Source organism: Nelumbo nucifera, chromosome 2 (assembly GCF_055504915.1).
Source record: "Nelumbo nucifera cultivar China Antique chromosome 2, China Antique-T2T, whole genome shotgun sequence".
In the NCBI taxonomy this organism is placed as follows: Eukaryota; Viridiplantae; Streptophyta; class Magnoliopsida; order Proteales; family Nelumbonaceae; genus Nelumbo; species Nelumbo nucifera.
In genome coordinates, this window is record NC_142650.1 from 107,658,310 (window position 1) to 107,676,338 (window position 18,029).

General features: G+C 38.2%; 1 protein-coding gene across 7 annotated transcripts in view; it reads right to left on the reverse strand.

The window, feature by feature from the left end:
• Positions 1-18,029, reverse strand: part of GR1 (protein gamma response 1) — a 30,018-nt gene that overhangs the window by 9,505 nt on the left and 2,484 nt on the right. Inside the window, exons 2-4 of one of the 7 annotated variants that reach the window (XM_088898554.1) lie at positions 13,200-13,467; positions 6,512-8,129; positions 5,509-6,226 (exon numbers count right to left, since the gene is read on the reverse strand). In XM_088898554.1, the coding sequence (XP_088754680.1) occupies positions 5,509-6,226; positions 6,512-7,892 (2,099 nt within the window). In that variant the 5' untranslated portion in view covers positions 7,893-8,129; positions 13,200-13,467. Of the gene's footprint in view, positions 1-5,297; positions 6,227-6,511; positions 8,231-8,510; positions 10,948-13,199; positions 13,468-18,029 lie in introns of those variants that run through there. The other 6 variants (XM_010267468.3, XM_010267466.3, XM_088898557.1 and 3 more) reach the window with 6 other exon arrangements.

Here is an 18,029-nt window from a genome sequence, read left to right on the forward strand (position 1 = left end):
ACAGTTTTTGGCCAAGGACCGGGTTTGGGGTAAAACAGAACCGATTGCCAGGACGGTTCCCAGGTCAAATGATCCAACCATCCGGGTCAACGACGGTTCAAAAACCATGCATATTGTTAACCTCTGTTATGACTTACATGGTCCACCCAATACTTGGGCCAATCAATGCTCAATGCTATGACTAGTGGTGGTGGCACAGTTAGTGAGAACCAATAGCTGATCAGACACCCTCAACATCTACAGGTGCTTCTGGAAGGAAATGGTGAGTGTCCCACGTGATGAGTATGAGAAATTTCTTTAGACATCCTCTCAACAGAATACAGCCACTCTTGCCCATTCAAGTATGGCTTGTTTGGCATCCAAACCTTCACATTGGATTATTGACTCTAGAGCCTCTGATCATATGACTGGGACTCTGTGCGTGTTTTCTTCTCTCCCAATCTTCCACATCATAAACAGTGACCCTTGCTAATGGTTCTACTTCTCCCAATTGTGGTGTTGATGATGTTGACCTCACATCTTTATCTTTATCCTTTGTCTAATGCATACCCAAATTTCCTTTTAACCTCATGTCTATTGGTAGATTGACTAAATCTCTTAATTATTCCATAACCTTTTACCCCTCTTCTTGTGTTTCAGGATCTCAAAACAATGAAGATTGGAGGAGGGCATAAAGCAAGTGGATTGTATTACCTTGATGGTGATGGTACAAAAGTAGCAATTTAGTCTTCTTGCATCATGTTTTCTCATCAATCGAATGCCCATGTCTATCCTTGGAAGTCAATCACCTTTCTCATATTTGTTTCTTACTCTATCTCCATTTCCTCTTACTCCCAAAGTTTTTGGTTGTGTCTGTTTTGTTCATAATTAGACATGTTCACGAGTCGAGCTTCAGGCTTAACTTTACACTGCATCGGGTCCAGGCTTCGGGCCAGGCCCATTCAAATTTTGGCAAAAGCCAAGCCCGAGCCTGGCCCATGAACAGGTCTATTCATAATCTAGGGCCTAGGCTAAATAAGTTAGTTGCATGTGCTACAAAATGCATCTTTCTTGACTATTTCAAAACCCAAAGAGGGTATAAGTGTTACAACCACAACTATCATCATGCATTTATGTGTTCTGATGTTACTTTCTTTGAATTTGCTCCATTATTTTCTAGTTCTGACGTTCCTCCTCCTGTGTTTCCACTTCCAATTCCAATTGAAGACCTCATTCCTATAGTTCATGTTGTGTCTCAGTCATCATCTTCTCCAATACAGGTTAATATTGAAAGACCACCAATCACACAAGTGTATACTCACAAAAGAGCATCGGCTCCTCCAATTCATTCCTCGTCGACGGATCCAGTAGTTGTGCCTCCTTCTAACCTTGATTTTCCCATTGCATTGCGCAAAGGTAAACGTAGTTGTACATCTCATCCTATTTCCCATTATGTTTCTATTACTCACCTTTCTGCTTTTCATCAACAGTTTATATCTCTGTTATCCTCCGTTTCCATTCCTAAGAATGTCTAAGTCCTCTAGGAAACCATTGCCTCTCCAAGGTGGCAACAAGCAATGGAAAAGAAATTGTCTGCACTGCCACACAATCACACATGGGAGCTTACCACTCTCCCTCTTGATAAGCATGTCGTTGGATGTAAGTGGGTATACACAATAAAATATCTTCTAGATGATAACGTTGAATGGTTGAAAGCTCGGTTAGTAGCAAAAGGCTACTCTCAATTGTATGGTGTTGACTATATGGAGACATTCTCTACTATGGCTAAGATTGGCTTAGTTCGGGTGTTGATTTCTTTTGCAGCAATGTATGATTGGCCCCTCTTTCAACTTGACATTAAAAATGCTTACTTACATGGTGATCTTCTTGAGGAGGTATATATGGAGCAACCACCAAGGTTTGTTGCTCAGGGGGAAGATGGTAAAATTTGCAAACTTAGGAAGGCAATTCATGGGTTGAAATAATCTCCACATACGTAGTTTAACAAATTCAATGAAGTAGTGAGGGACTTTAGCATGAAACAGTGCCAAGTAAACCATTTTGTGTTCATCTATGAATCAGAGGCTGGAAAGATTTTGTTAGTGGTTTATGTTGATGACATTGTCATAACTGGTAGTGATAGCAATGGGATTGATAAGTTAAAGACCGTTCTACATGATCACTTCCAAACGAAAGACTTGGTAAGCTGAAATATTTTTTGGGAATAGAAGTTGCAAGATCAAGACATGGTATTAACTTGTGCCAAAGAAAGTATGCCCTTGATTTTCTTGAAGAGACAAGGTTATTGGGTGCCAAACTGGATGAAATACCTATAAAACCAAATGTTGAGTACTGATGTAAGTGAAGAATTTGAAGATCTTGGAGGTACAAGAGGTTGGTGGGTAACTTGAACTACTTGACTATTACTCAACCAGATATATCATTTGCAGTATGGTGAGTCAATTTATGCAACATCCCCAGGTTGTACATTGGATGCAGTTCTAAGGATTATTATATACTTGAAGGGATCTCCAAGTTGTGGACTGTTATACAAGAGTGAAGGAACTCTTAGATAAAAGGGTACACAAATGCTGATTGGGTAGGGTATTGTACCTTCCTCGGTGGCAATCTAGTGACTTGGAAGAACAAGAAATGAAATGTAGTAGCAAGAAGCTGAATACAGGGCCATTACTCATACTACATGTGAACTAGTGTGGCTAAAAAACCTTTTGCAAGAGATGGGGTTCTTAATTAACAGGCCTATGAAGTTGTACTGTGATAACCAAACCACAATCCACATCTCTTCTAATCCAGTTTTTCATGAAAAAACAAAGCATATTGAACTTGACTACCACTTTGTAAGAGAAAAGGTGATTAGTGGAGTGGTAAGTACGACAGATGTGAGTTCAAGAAACTAGTGGGCTAATTTGTTTACAGAAGGGTTGAGTCGGGGAAGAGTGGATTACATATGTAACAAGATGGGATTATATGATATATACTCTCCAACTTGAGGGGGGAGTGTAAGAGTTGGCAATACAAGGGTAGTTTGGTCATTTTTCCTTTTAATTAAAGATGAGTTATCTATAGATCAGTTATCTATTTTGTCTATGTTTAAGTTGTGTGTCCCATACTTAATGGGAGACAGAGTTGTCTTTTGTATTCTAATGCAAAGTATAAATATAAGATGGGTCGACCGAGAGTGATTGACTTTCTTTTCTCTCTAGCCGAACACTTTCTTTCTCTCCTCTCTTCTTTCTCTTCTTCTTCTTCTTTCTTTCTTACTCCAGACCTAGGACTGAACTAGTGTTAATCAAATCATTCACATGCTGCATTTGGCATTCCTTATTTTAAGGACTCATCTCCTTTTTGAAGTCAAAAACTTGGTGTTTATAGGGGCATTTTTACTGCAAAAAGGAGATAAGTCCTTAAAATAAGGAATGGCAAATGCAGCCTAAACTTTACAAGGAAGAATGGAAGAGAAAACCTAAGGTGGATGGGCTGGAGTTCAGTAGTTTGTTAGAAAAACGGACGAGGAATTTAGAGAGGGTGTTTACGAAACAAGAGGTATGGGAAGCAAAAATGAAATGGAAGGTGATAAAGCTCCTGGCCCAGACGGCTTCACTATGAAGATTTTCAAAATGTGTTGGGGTTTCCTAAAAGAGGATATAATGGCAGTTTTCTCAGAGTTTCATTCTTCTACTACTTTAGAAAGAAGCCTAAACTCCACTTTTATTTCTTTTATCCATAAGAAAAAAAGGGGGCTGAAGAACTTAAGGATTTAAGGCCGATCAATCTTATTGGTAGTGTTTATAAAATATTATCCAAAGTGTTAGCCAAAAGACTCAAATCAGTTGTGGGTTATGTTATTTTGGAGTTCCAAGGTGCTTCTATTGAGGGAAAGCAGTTGGTGGATGGGGTTCTAGTAGTAAACAAACTAATAGACACTCATGTTAGGAGTACAAGAACTGGATTGTTGTGTAAGATGGACTTGTTTGGACGTGCCTCGAGGGGCATGGTACAAAGGTGGCTTGTAGAAACAGGAATGTAATATGTTTTACATCACATTAGCTACTTAAGTAATGCAATTGAGGAAAAAAAGAGATTGTGGGTTTTACATGCTTGAAAATGCTATATGTTTGATTTTAGTTTTAATTTTTCATTTGAATACGCTTTACATGTTATGTTTATGTATTTTAATTTTAGATAATAGGTTTTTAAAACATTTATTTTAACATTTAAGTTTATATTTTTTACTAATAGTATGTTTAAATTTTTTTATTCTTTTGCATTTTTAATAGTTTGGCTTTTTCTAATTTTCTGACATTTTTTTGCTTTTTTTTTTTGCCTTGGTTCAAAAAGGTTTGTGCCTCACCTTTGCACCTTGCGCCTCAGGCACAAATTGCCCCTTGTGCTTTTAAAACACTAAGGACGAGGAAGGGGACAAAGAGGAGGTGCTTGAAGAAGATATATGAGGGCAAAGGTCAAATTGTATTAGGAGGAGCTGAATTAGAGGAGGAAGGATGAGGGTGGTAAGCTGGATTGTGAGGGGTTTCAGGGAGAATGATGAGGAATTACCATCCAAAGGTAGTTCTGTTACAGGATAGCTGGAATCATGCAATGTGGCCTGAAGGAGGAGATATGGGGAAGGAATGGTGGGGAGTAGATGGTGTTGGACGCTATAGGGTTTTCAGGGGGGCTAATCATATTCTGGGATATGAGGGTATTCAGGAAGATAGGTGAAGAGATTGTTGTATTTTGTCTCAGTTTTGTATCAGTCTGTGATGTTCAACTCAGAGCTGTTTTGTTTTGCAAGTTTGGTGCCATCTTGTCACCTTCTGGGTTGTATCCTTCTTTTTACATTTAATAAATTTTCATTTACTCTCTCTCAGTCCATGCAGGACTAACAAAGCCTGCCTGACCTCAGCCAAAGTTGTGTGGGTTTACTAAATTGGGCTTAGGTTGGTAAACTCAGGCTTTGAACTCAGAATGGGCTGGGAACCAACCCAAGGTCTAGATCTTAGGTTTGGGCCAGAGTTGGCAATAAACCCCAACCAACCTGCCCAAGTTGCACACTAGGTCCTAAAAATAAACAAACAAAGGGCAGCTCCAAAAGAGATAGAAAATTTGAAGCTTTCTAATAGCATCATAGACTTTTTCCCTATTACTAAATGGTCATAACTTTTTCAAAACACATTTGATTGACAAGATCTTGGTTTTGTTGGATAGGAAACTGAAAAACCTATGTAATGACCTCCAAATTAAGTTTAAAGGACTTTCACTTGAAAAAGCTCCTTTTGGATTTGATAGAACTTCAGTTTGCCTCTTCACTTGAATCAAATCTTTATATTTCCAAGTCAAGCCATAAGATTCTAAAAGTGTTTGTCGATTCTAAAACATTGACTGACTATAGCAATGGATTTAAAAATGAATTCAGATTGATTCACTAAAACAAGGCATTTAAAAAAAGCTTACATGTCAGAATCAAATCCAATATTCCAAAACCCTTCAGGGGTCATAGGAGGAAGATACCTGTACCGATGCCTTGAAACACCATCATGATGCTCACAGCGAAAGTTGTGTTTATTATTATTATCATTGTAGGCACCTCTATCATCAGGAAGAACAGCATCATAGAACTTCTTGCACTGTTTGCATTCAATTCCTTTAAGATTCTCCCTCTCAGCTTTCTTCCTTGCCGGCTCCACATACTTGACACTTTTTAACTCAGTCCTTGCAATTGATATTTTCCGCCTTCTTGGAGCAGGATCCACTCTTATGACTGGTGGTTCATTATTTGAGTCATCAGGATCTTGGCAGTTTGAAGCTGGGATTGGATTCACAGCAATGTCTTGTGTTTCATCATCTGAGACATTAGGATCTGGGTCTTTTGAAGTTGGAACTGAGAAATCAGTGATTTTTTCCTTCATAGCCTTGTTCAGGTTTTCTTTAGCTTTCTCCATGGGAGTGTCAAGAAAATCATCATGTGGATCTGGCCCACCTGGTTCCTGATGAGACCTTGTATTTCTCCAATAGGAAACTGGTCGTTTTGTGCCAACTAGTGGCTTGGATTGCTCGCTGATGGGATATTTTGGGGGGTTAGAGGAAACAGAAGTAGAAGGGGGATAGGAGTTTAAGCATTGATTCAATTTAACTGTCCCATCATCCACCAACTTTTCTTGGACATTGGAATCATTCTCTTCATCTGTCTTGGAAAGGTTGGAAATGTCTGGATCCTTCTTCTCAGGATCTGTGAAACAAGACAAAACAAGAATTGTTACTATGGTCTCTGCAGTAACACCGAGAATGAGTTTGTGCATAGCTTTACTTCATTAAAATTTGGTATATTTGTCTTATTTCCTGAAGAGATGCTCTATATTTAAGGCAAGCATCCTTAAATGGAATGTAATTTTAATTGAAAAAGCCACTCATTTAAGAACTTTCTAATGAAGTACCTGGTGTATTTTCAAGAATCAAGGGTTCATTTTTCAGTCACAGTTGGAGAATAAGAAAAATAAGTATAAGATATTCTTGCCTTCTGAAGTTCTTGGCTTGTTTTGAAGTTTTGATGAATCAGTCTCCTCTTCCACCCTGTTGTTGGTCGTGCTTTCCACAGTTAGATCAAGCCTTCTACAAAGAAAATTGTATTGAGACTTCAAATGTTTGTAAGAACTTAGCCAATGTTTTCTTTTCCGCTCCTCTATTGAAGCATTGTACATGTACCGAGCAACATCATCACGCAATGAATCCTGTAATTTCTTTCCCTTAACTATTTCTTCTGTCTTCTCTTTGAGCTCATTTTGAAGTTCATCAATGTTCTTCTCAACACTCTTTATCTTGATCAGTAGCAACTCCTTCTCTTTTTCATTCTCACTTAATGATTTTTTATTATTTAATTCCTCGGAGGTTTTTAACTCAATCAGATGGAATAACTTCTCTTGCAGTTTCTTTCCTTCACTTACTTCTGCAGTCTTCTGTTCAAGTTTCACTGTTAACTCCTTAACATTCTTCTCTAGATTTATTAGTTGCGTCTGGAGATTTACCATCTCGTTGGATTTTGACTCAACCATTGCACGTAAGTTTTCTTGCAATTTTGTTCCTTCAGCCATTTCTTCAGTCTTCTGTCTGAGCATGCATTGGAGTTCATCAATCTTCCCTTCTAAAATTTGTGTTCTGGCCAGGAGCTCCTTTTTATTTTCTTCATGTTCCATCAACGACTTATTTCTGTTCACTGCCACTGAAGTATCAGATTCAATCTTTTTGAGTAACTTATGTAGCAGTTCCTCTCCCTCAGCTGCTTCTTCAGTCTTATGACTGAGCTTGTACTGGAGCTCTTCAATTTTCTCCTCTAGATTATCAATTTTGGCCAGAAGCTGCTTCTCATTGTTTTCATATTCATTCAAGATCTGTTCATTATTCACCATCACAGATGTTTTTTCTTGCAGCTCCCTCCCATCATCATTTTCCTCTGTCTTTTTTCTGAGCTCATTGACCTCCTCATTCTTCTCTAAGCTTAATTTGGCCATAAGCAGTTTACTCTCTGTTTTGTGCTCCTCTAATAGCTTTTCACTATCCATCAATTGCTGTTGGAGAGAAGCAATCAACTGCTGGTTTTGTTCAAGCACCTGGTTCTTTTCAGAAAGCTCTTTTATCTGGCATAACAGACAGTCTTCCTTATCTCTCCATTCATTTTCTGCAACCCTCCTGCCTTGATCAAAACTTCCCTGCAAACTTTTACATCTCGACTGGAACTTTGGATAGAGCTGGCTGCAGAAAATATACTCCATTTGAGAAATCTTGTCTTTCACTTCCTGAATTGTAGCCACCAGTATGGTGCTGAGACCAGAAATGTAAATTGCTTCGTCATTGTCAATAGAAAACCCTAGCTGAGGAGATGTCTTCAAGCCACCTTCCATCTCTTTAATGACTAAGATGACTGTAGAAATGCGTCATCAGCATTATCCAAAAATAGAGGAAAATTGCCCAGGTTTACTAATATAACGTATAGCAAGTCTCCTCTAACGTTATCCCTGCACGGCCCAGCTAGATCATTTTATATGCGAGCTCAAATCCCTCAAAAACTAACTCGGTTTTATGTATGCGTAAAATCTTGAACTTTAGCAACTCCTGCTGGTACCTCAAGAACCGAAATCCTAAATAATCACCCATATAGCATTGCAGATACATTCAATTTCCATCATCATCAACATAAATATTTTCTGTAAATCATGGAAAGAAAACATGGAACCGGAAACTGCAGAAATCTATGTCAGTTGTATAAATAAAAAAAAAAAACATGTAAACAGCGACATTCCAATAGAAACTACAGTATCAGAACAGAGAGACTAATACAAATGACGTTGAAGTCTAAAGAAGTAGAACAATACTGAAACCTTAATTTGGATTAAGTATTTAAAGAAGTGAAAACTAGCGGATCCTATGAATTAAAGACGAAGCTTAGACGTGCAACTCAAACCTAAAGGAAAAATATAACAAATACATGTCTGAGACTGAGTTCTGAGGATGAAACCTACCTGTATGGTGGCTTTTTCATACGATCCGACCCTCTCTCTCTCTCTCTCTAACAAACTTGAAGTTGAAAAGTTCGCAGTGGAGAAACTCTGCTTATTATTTTTCCCGCCTGATTCGCGCGGCGCGGATATTTTCCAATTTCCAGAAGTGGAATGCTAGTTAGACGTACGTATCTTTTGCGAACGCTTCAAAACACGATAGTACAAAAATTTAAAGACGAAAACACCCTTATTTACATATTGTCATTTGTGTTTGACGTCTTCGTAAGCCATACGCACGTATTACCTCCACGTCCACGTGTCAAAGAGGCAGGAGTAGTCAACTTATTTTGCTTTCCCGTCTAACGTAGAGCAGATCCGTTCAATGAGCACACCATACACCGAAATTACAGTCCCATCCCTCCGTGTATTGTGAACATCTATCTATGAATAACAATGCAAAGCATAGAAGATATTCTCAATGTACATCGGGATGCATTGTGAGATTGTGTGAGGAGCAAATTCAGACTCTTTGGCCAACGAAATCAACTTGATCAAATTAGAAAATTGGTCATCTAAAAGACAGCTTAAAAATGCCATTTGGCAAGTCTTTCTTTGAAAGATTTGACAATCAAAAAAACATTATGAGCTTTCGCATAAAAAGACCACTTGTTTGTCACTATCTTTATTTCCTCCCTCAATCCATCTCCTTCACCCTCTCCCTCTCTCTCCCACAACAATCACGGCAATACAACATACCGGGGAAAAAGCATCCCAACTGATATACATATAAACCCACGAATCGTTCACGATTGATAAGCATTATATAAACAACAAATATGACAAATAATAAACCCATTACTGGATAAAGCAGAAAAACTGATACGTCATTAGAGATGATAAATTAGTAGAGCTGTTAAAGCATTAGATCTGATTAAACACTAGAAATGATCAAACAAGAGGACTGATTAAATACTATAACTGATACAGCATTAGGATTGATAAATCATTAGGATTGGTATAATCATAATAACTAACAATTCATTGGAAATAATGAAGCTCCATTCAAAGTGATAAATCAGTAGAGTCGGTAAAGCAAGATAACCTATCAAACAATAGAACTGATAAAGCAACATAATTGATAAATCCCTACAATTGATACAGCAGCACTATGATTGATAATTCATTAGGGTTGATATCTCATTATAACTAATAAATCATTAGAAATAATGAAGATTTAAAACTAATAAAGTATTAGGCCTGATAAAATACTACAACTAATAAAGCAGTAGAAGTGGTAAACCGTTGGAATTGATATTGTGTGTTTTTACCACTCAGAGGTTATGGCGGTTCACAGGTGATCTAGTCTCAGTAAGTCTAGAGAAGGTGTGATAAGGAAAGAGAGAAGACGTGAGGAAGAGAGGATGGAGTTGCCCCCTTTATGAGAAACCCCATGTCAAAATTATTGTTCTCCCCTGGGGAAGAATTGCCCTCTCCCTTTTATAGAAAGAAAGTTAAGGTTATTAAAGAAGAAGTTATTTCCTATTAGGAAAGATAATCTTTTTTATTAGGAAATGAGATATTTCCTTTTGTTTGACTATATTAAGGGTTCATTATTAAATAATCTTATCCCTTTTGGATTCTCTCTGTTTGTGACCCTATTATACTGACGTAGCACGGGTGATGTCATCGTTTGGCAGGCATACTTTCATTAAACTCACATGCGCAATTTAAAGGCGCACGTGTAACCGACATTTATTCATGGTCTATTGTGAACAGTTCTATAATGGTGTCGGGTTCATCGCAACTTCGCGCATGTTTAGGGCCCATCGCAAATCCATGCATGTTCGGGGTTCATCACAAATCTGTGCGTGTCTTAAATTTATCGCAGATTCGCACTAGCCGAAGTTCATCACGACCTGTCCCGGGTATGAGTTCATCGCAATCGCAAACGTGCGATGGGTTATAGATTCATTGCAGGCATCCATGTAGCGTTGGTTTGACACCCTTAGTACTTTGATGGTCTTAGCGACCATTATGTACCTGCATTAGCCCCCCATGCTTATAAGTATTTTTTGTCATCGTATTTGCTTCAGGGTTTCACGATGGGGCGATGAATAACCATTTTGTAGATATTGTGGCATAACGTTTTCTTATTGGGTCTAGTAATTGTTCCAATTCTTGATGAGATACTCTACAAGCTTTGCGTGCGGAAAAAAATTATTTGGGTATGTTTGGTAGCCCCCTGCTTCTTGACAAGTATGAACTTGTCAATAAGCATTGTGGTATTCGACTTAGTAATGTTCTAAGATGGGAATCGAGAGTTTTCATTGTGATTCAGCCCCCCTGTCTTTTTGACAGGGTGCCATGTTAACTCGTACTTGCTTTCTAGGTCATCGAAGTTTTTTGAAGGTGTAAGTGACAGAAACATAATAGGGGCATTTTGTAAGGTACAACTCAATACTTATCTTTAATTTAGCCCCCCCCCCCCCTCTGTTTCTTAATAAAAGTCATTTGCATCAAGAGATAAGTGAAAATGAATAATTGGCTACTTTAATGTTCAACCCCCCTATATTTTGATAGAATGTCTTCTATCGAGAAATACTTGAGTGCGGTTTGCTAGGTGTGTGACCTTCACCTTAAAGCGATAAAGACCAATTTCTCAAATGCTACTAAGAAGCTGGAAGTCCTCATGGAGGAGTGTGGTCGCCAGCAAAAGGTGGTGGTCAGATACAAAGCAAAGATAAAGGATTTGATGGACTTCGAGGCACATGAGCAAGGCTTTAGAAAATATAATCGATATAAAGAAGGATTGGGCTTGTATATGGACACCCATAGTTACTCCTTTTGTAAATCATATTTATAAAAAGAATAATGAAATTTTTGTCTTATGCCAATGTGCAAGTGCTTTGATTTATTTTGCGCTAGTGCCTTTATCAAAGTAACAATGGGCTATCGGCTTTAGTGTATTATGTTCGGGTTCTTGGCGCATAGCGAACTTAAACGTAGAGGAAAGTTTTCCCATTAGAGCTCCACATGAGAGAGCCTTCGCAACGACTTCTAAGAGAACTTCATTATTTGTCAAGAGTTCTCGATTTTGTAATAAAACTTTATCGCATATTAGCTTGTAGGAAATAGTCTGAATCAAAGTTGTGTGTAATACGGATTAGAAGTCACATGGTCTGTGAATTTTTATCGCAACTTGTATCAGTATGGTAATCAAATCATTTAAAGTTGGTCATTTTGTACAGCCTGTCACAAATAAGTACTTTTCGTACTTATTCTAGAGGTTAATCGCAATCGAGTACCATTGCGAGTATAATCAGCCTTTAATTGCGAACTTCTATAGAAAAAGGAAATTGTGTGCCTCTTAGTTTGGAGGGTTAGCACAAGTATTAAACGTCTTTGAGAAGAAAGAAAGTTGCAAGTGTCCATTGATATTGGAAGGGATTTCGCATCGAAAATTCAAGTATTTTAGAGTCAAGCACCCGTTGGACTCTATCACAATCAAGTATTAGCATAGACATAGTAAACTTTATCGTAGATCATTAGAGAAAAACAAACAGTGTCATTCCAACGTCTGAGATACCATCAGGTGCGAAGGAGTCATCCCAAATAACGTTATGTAAATAAATTGATAATTAACGTACTCATAGAAAGGGAAGTTTGAATTACTTTGTAGGGAAATGCACTTTTGCTACCCACACAAGGATCGAGGGTTATCGTGCCTTAAGAAGGTGAGGCCCTTCATGGGTGAACTAGCCCTAAGGGTTAATTATGAGCTTTAGAACCCATGGTAAGGTTTTGGTCGTCACTTGAGAAAACTAGTTAAGCTTTTTTAGCGCAAGTAAGATATTAATAGTCGGAATAAGACGTTTGCTCCTAACAAAGCATCATATATAAGCGTGAGATGGCTTGACTTTGTTTTTACTTATACCGTTGCATTTACAAGTAGGTAAAGAATTTGCGTTTATAGGTTGGAGAAAGATTATACTTAATGTTGCCAAAGCCTCCTTAGGTTTGTCAGGGAATGTGTGAGCGCGCTTGGGTTGCTAAGGCCTTCTTGGGGTTGCTAGGGAATCTAAGCGCAAGCCTGGGGTTGCTAGGTAATATGAGCGTGCCTAGGGTTGCCAAGGCCTTTTCGGGGTTGCCGGAGAATCTAAGTGCGCCTGGGGTTGTCAAGGCCTTCATGGGTTGCTAGGGCCTTTGCATAGAGCACACGGCATCCTGAGTGGACCAGGGTATGTAGCAGCGCACCTGCCGAAATAGGGCCTTCGCATGGAGCATGCGGCATCCTGGGCAGACCAGGGTATGTAAGAGTGCACCTGCCGAAATAGGGCCTTCGCATGGAACATGCGGTATCCTAGGCGGACCAGGGTATGTGAGAGCGCACTTACCGGAACAGGGCCTTCGCATGGAGCATGCGACATCCTAACGGACCAGGGTATGTGAGATTGCACCTGTCGGAACAAGGCGCGGCATCCTGGCGAACCAGGGTATATGAGAGCACACCTGCCGAAACAGGGCCTTCTCATGAACCATGCGGCATCCTAGCAGACCAGGGTATGTGAGATCACACCTACCAAAACAAGGCCTTCGCATGGAGCATGTGGCATCCTAGCGGACCAGGGTATGTGAAATCGCACCTGCCAGAATAGGGTTTTCGCATTGAGCATGCACCATCTTGGCAGACCAAGGTATGTGAGAGCGCACCTGCCGGAATAGGGCTTTTGCATGGAGCATGTGGCATCCTGGCGGACCAGGGTATGTAAGATCACACCTATCGGAACAGGGCCTTCGCATGGAGCATGTGGCATCCTGACAGACCGGTGTATGTGAGAGCGCATCTGTCAGAACAGGGCCTTCGCATGGAGCATGCAACATCCTAGCAGACCAAGGTATGTGAGAGCGCACCTACCAGAACAGGGCCTTCACATAGAGCATGCAACATCCTAGCAGACCAGGGTATGTGAGATTGCACCTGTCAGAACAAAGCCTTCACATGAAGCATGCAGCATCATGGCCTTTTTTTACCGGAAAGAAAAACCATGTTTTCTTAGTAGCAACGATAAAATTTCGAAGCTAGATGAGAACATATTTTACATATCTTTGAAAATGACATTGAAAGCGTGTTTTTTTGGAAATAATGGATGGAATAATGTCTTGTAATAAAAACGTGCTTTAAAAATTAGCTGTTTAACCTAAAATACCGTTTTCAAATAGCGTGCTTTGACCCAACTAAAAAACACAGTTCAGCTAGGTCATTAGTGGGCATACGAGTACTAGAGCTAGTGATTAGAAATGGGTAATGTTAAAGTTCAATTTGGTTACGCATCTAATATATTAGATCCATTTCAAATATGGTAAAAGAAAGATATCCTTAATAAGGTTAAATAAAAGTGTCCTCTAAAACAAAACACCCAAAGAATGGACGCTATCGTGTTAGTAAATCTTTATCTACTATACATATTAGCAAATATATTCAACTATGCCCTGTCAAATTGGATCAGATTATTTATATCCAAAACCAATCGAATTATAAATGGGTCCAGGGCTGTCAATGGACCGGATGTTGGTCCAACCAAACCTAATCCAGTATGAGTCCATTACAAATGGCTAGGTCCAGTCCAATCTGATGAAGGATTTTAGATCTCTTATCCCCAAGCCGCCTTTTCAGTGGGGTTTACATATTTGCCCCTACTTCAATAGATGATACTAATGTGAGTCTTTCCAACCGATCCACAGAAAATCTCTCATCTTTTATTCTAATGCCTTCACCACCTCCAAGGTAGGCAGGCTGGCTAGAACACTCTTTATCAGAATTACCTTCCCTCCTTGGAAAGATACCTAGCCTTCCATGTGGCCAGTTTTTTATCCATTCTCTCCAAAAATGGGTTCCAAATGGATTTTGATGTGCACGTGGCACCCAAAGGCAGTCCCCAAGTAGCTTGTGGGCAGAAGTCCTACTTTGCAGCCCAATAGATCAGCTAAATTCTGGATGTTAGAAACTTCCCCAACTGCTGTCATTTCACTTTTTGCTAAGTTCACCTTTAACCCGGAAACAATTTCCACTGTAACTACTTCTTGCCAATGGATACTTGAAACTGGTCAATAAGATTTACTATTTATTCTTCAACACTCCAGGGATTTGCCTTTCTAAAAGTAATGGACCATCAGAGATCTAAGCTCAACTTAATTCACTAGTGGATCTGGATCTGAATTTTGAATTAATGCCATTATTGAACATTTAAAAAATACAACATCCCCTAAACAATGCTTAATTTTATCAACTTCATAATACCTCAATTGGATGTTTGGACCTTATGCCATGTAAATAGATACATATGTATTTGTAATCAAGTCTTCAAGAAATGAAGCAGAAAAGAGTAGAACAACCACACAATAGCAATATGCTATTGAGGAAAAAAGAAGCTTCTCATTACTAAAGCAGTAAACTCTGAACAGAATGAGTATATTGGTGCAATATATATAATCCTAATCCTAATAAAAGTAAGGCACTAAAATAAAAGATACAAAATCTATGGACTCAAGCTTAACAGACTTTTATTGACCTTCTAACTCTATGAATTAGAAAGTTACAAGAATTAAGAAACTATCCAATTCTAAATTCAACAAAGCATTGACCTTAACTCACGAACTACTGGCTTAATCAACATTAAATTTAAATCCTAAGCTCCATAGGCTGTGGTGAGCCAATATGTGGAACCCACTGGTTAAATGGTTGACTTTAACTTTGACCTCATCCTGCAGGTAAAACCATGGTTTTTAAAACCGAACCGGTCAGGGGTCCGATTATCAGTTTGAATGGTCCGACTGTTCGATCCGAACAGCTGGCCCATTCTGACAAAAAAATAAAAAAAAAAATTAAAAAGCTGAAAATTGGTCAAAACCGTTCAAACGGTTTGAATGGTTAATCGGCCGGTTCAGCAGTTTGCTGACCAAAATCAACGGTTTTGGGGAAAAGCGGAACCAATCAGGTAACTGGTTCCCGATTTTTCCAGTCCGGTCCGGTTTTGAAAACCATGCTTAAAACAAACCTTCAAGGAAGCCTTTTGCCATGGAATCTGGTGAGCTACTACTACCTTAGGAGTAGTTCAATATACTAAACTTTGGTGAGAAGCAACTACTTTAGCTAAGGCTAATAAGCCAGCCAAAGTTGACCTGTTAGAATTAAAAAATTGCTCTTGTAGTATAAGATCCTTATCTAACAACTATTACCTTTTAAAATAACAAAGCACTGGTATTTCAAAACATCAACCTCCAATAAAGAAGAGTAATACAAAATGATAGCAAAAGTTAATGTAGACATTATGGCAAAAAGAGCCATGGAAGATTAGGAGCATCATAAAGGAATTAAAGTGTATGACTGGATAATTGCAAACGACCTTCAAGTGGGTGTATAGATCAGCTAATTACTTGGACAACTCATTGGTAAAACAAGGGGCAAGTCTTCTGGGGTCAAATCTAATGTAAACGACCTTCATTTGTGCATGTTTAAATTATATCAATATATTGAACACTATTAAACCTAGATTTGTTTCTCTGATGTTTGTTCAAGACACACCTGTTACCCTATTAATACCCATTGTATTCTTCATAAAATACTGAGGCGAAATTTCTTTGGGTTCCTACCATTTGATAGCTTTGATATTCAAATTTCTCTAAAACATCCAATACAAGCACCAACCATCAACCTTTTATATTTCATAAGACATTCTTAAGCGTGTTTTCTAGGAAGCAAATATCAAATTTCTAACCCAAGAAGCAAAATTTTGAATGCCTTCCCTTTGGGTGCTCAACTAAAGTCAACCCTCCCAAACCTTAGGCTTCCTCAACTACCTACCAAGAAAGGTGCAAAAGTCCACTTAAGAGAGAAATCCCAATCCTTAAAAAAGTTTAGTTTTGTAGAAAATTTCTCCAAGGTGCAGAACTTTTCAGTTTGGGGAGAAGGTATTAAGGATGGTTAAACCTTTTCTATATAACTCTATAAAATGTTAAGAACATATTAAAATCTAAAATATTGACGAGTATGGAAGTCTTACATTACAAAGTACTCGTTAATAATGACCAATAATAGGATATATCAAAATAAAATATAATATCCATAAAATTGTAGTATTGTTCAAAATAGCTCTCATCTCTACACAATTCAGTAATATTCTAATGTAAATCCTCAGCTCTGTTATTAATTTTTCTATGATACATCCCAAATTATTAACATATGGAACATTTTAGCAGAAAATATCACATGTATATATTGTTGAATTGAAACTATGTAACTCCGAAGATCTCTTTGATAGATATTTCAATACAAACTTAAAAGGGGAATTTTATGGAAAATATTGACAAATTTGAAAGAAATTGCAAATCAAGCCATCAGACCATCAAAAGTAAGTTTTTAATCAATTTTCTTGAGGGTTCATCATGGTGGTAGTGCTGTGTGGGCTAAAGGTTGCTTTTACCTTATTGCCAAAATTTTCCCACTCCAAAATGCATCAATGCCAAGTGAATTATTGGAAACTAATTCACATGAACTAATCAAATGTTGAGTGTCGAAAATTGAACCATATTACCAATAAAGTGGCAGTGCAATTTCAAGGAGAACACAGGTATACCTCCAGAGGGGAAGTCACATGCAAAGTTGTCCACTTTATTTTTTAATGTTTCCCATACGGGTATACAGATCCAGGAATCCAGTCCACTAAAAATACAGTTTCCACTTCCGTTGCTAAAGGGCATAATCATACATTTTATTTTCTGAAGATACATGTGACATGTCTACACACATTTTTGCATACCATCCTAACACAAGTTAGCCTGGGGGAAGGAACTGAAACGACGAAACAATATTATCAACAAAATTAGATTGATAGAAATTGATCTCAAAGATGTACCCACACAATCACATTTAGACAACCCTAAAGAAAACCAACAAAACAAAAATAATTACATAAACCCCATTTTTGTATCACTTATGCAGTAGATCCCCAGATAGCCAATATGATATAAGTAAGCAACACAATTATAACAATCAAAGACATAAACAAGCATCCCTTAAATGAAGGCCAAAGGTGTGTAATATACTCTAAAACCACACAAAAAAATCAGCAAAATTCACATAATAACTCGGCACCAGAACTACAAAAAATTGAAATAGATGAACTGAAAAGCTAAAGCATGACTATTGTTGTTAGGATCATAAAATAAGTAGCAAATGTCAAAAGGAAAAGAAGGCTTGCAACTGAGAAACTAAAGTTGAACCATTTTATATAATATGACAATCATAGCCATCCTAATTCAAGAAATTTGTACCAGGAGGGTGGAATATGCGCATAACCAAGAAAATAGAAAAGAAACTAAGAATTGATCACTTCAGAAACTATAATTAATTCCCTTCGACATAGTAAATTTGACTCTAAGACTAACTCCAGAAACCATAATTCTCCCAATTCTTCACCACATTCACATTTCAAACAGAGGAGACAATTAGCCGGAAACAAGAAGACAACAAAGTTTCACAGA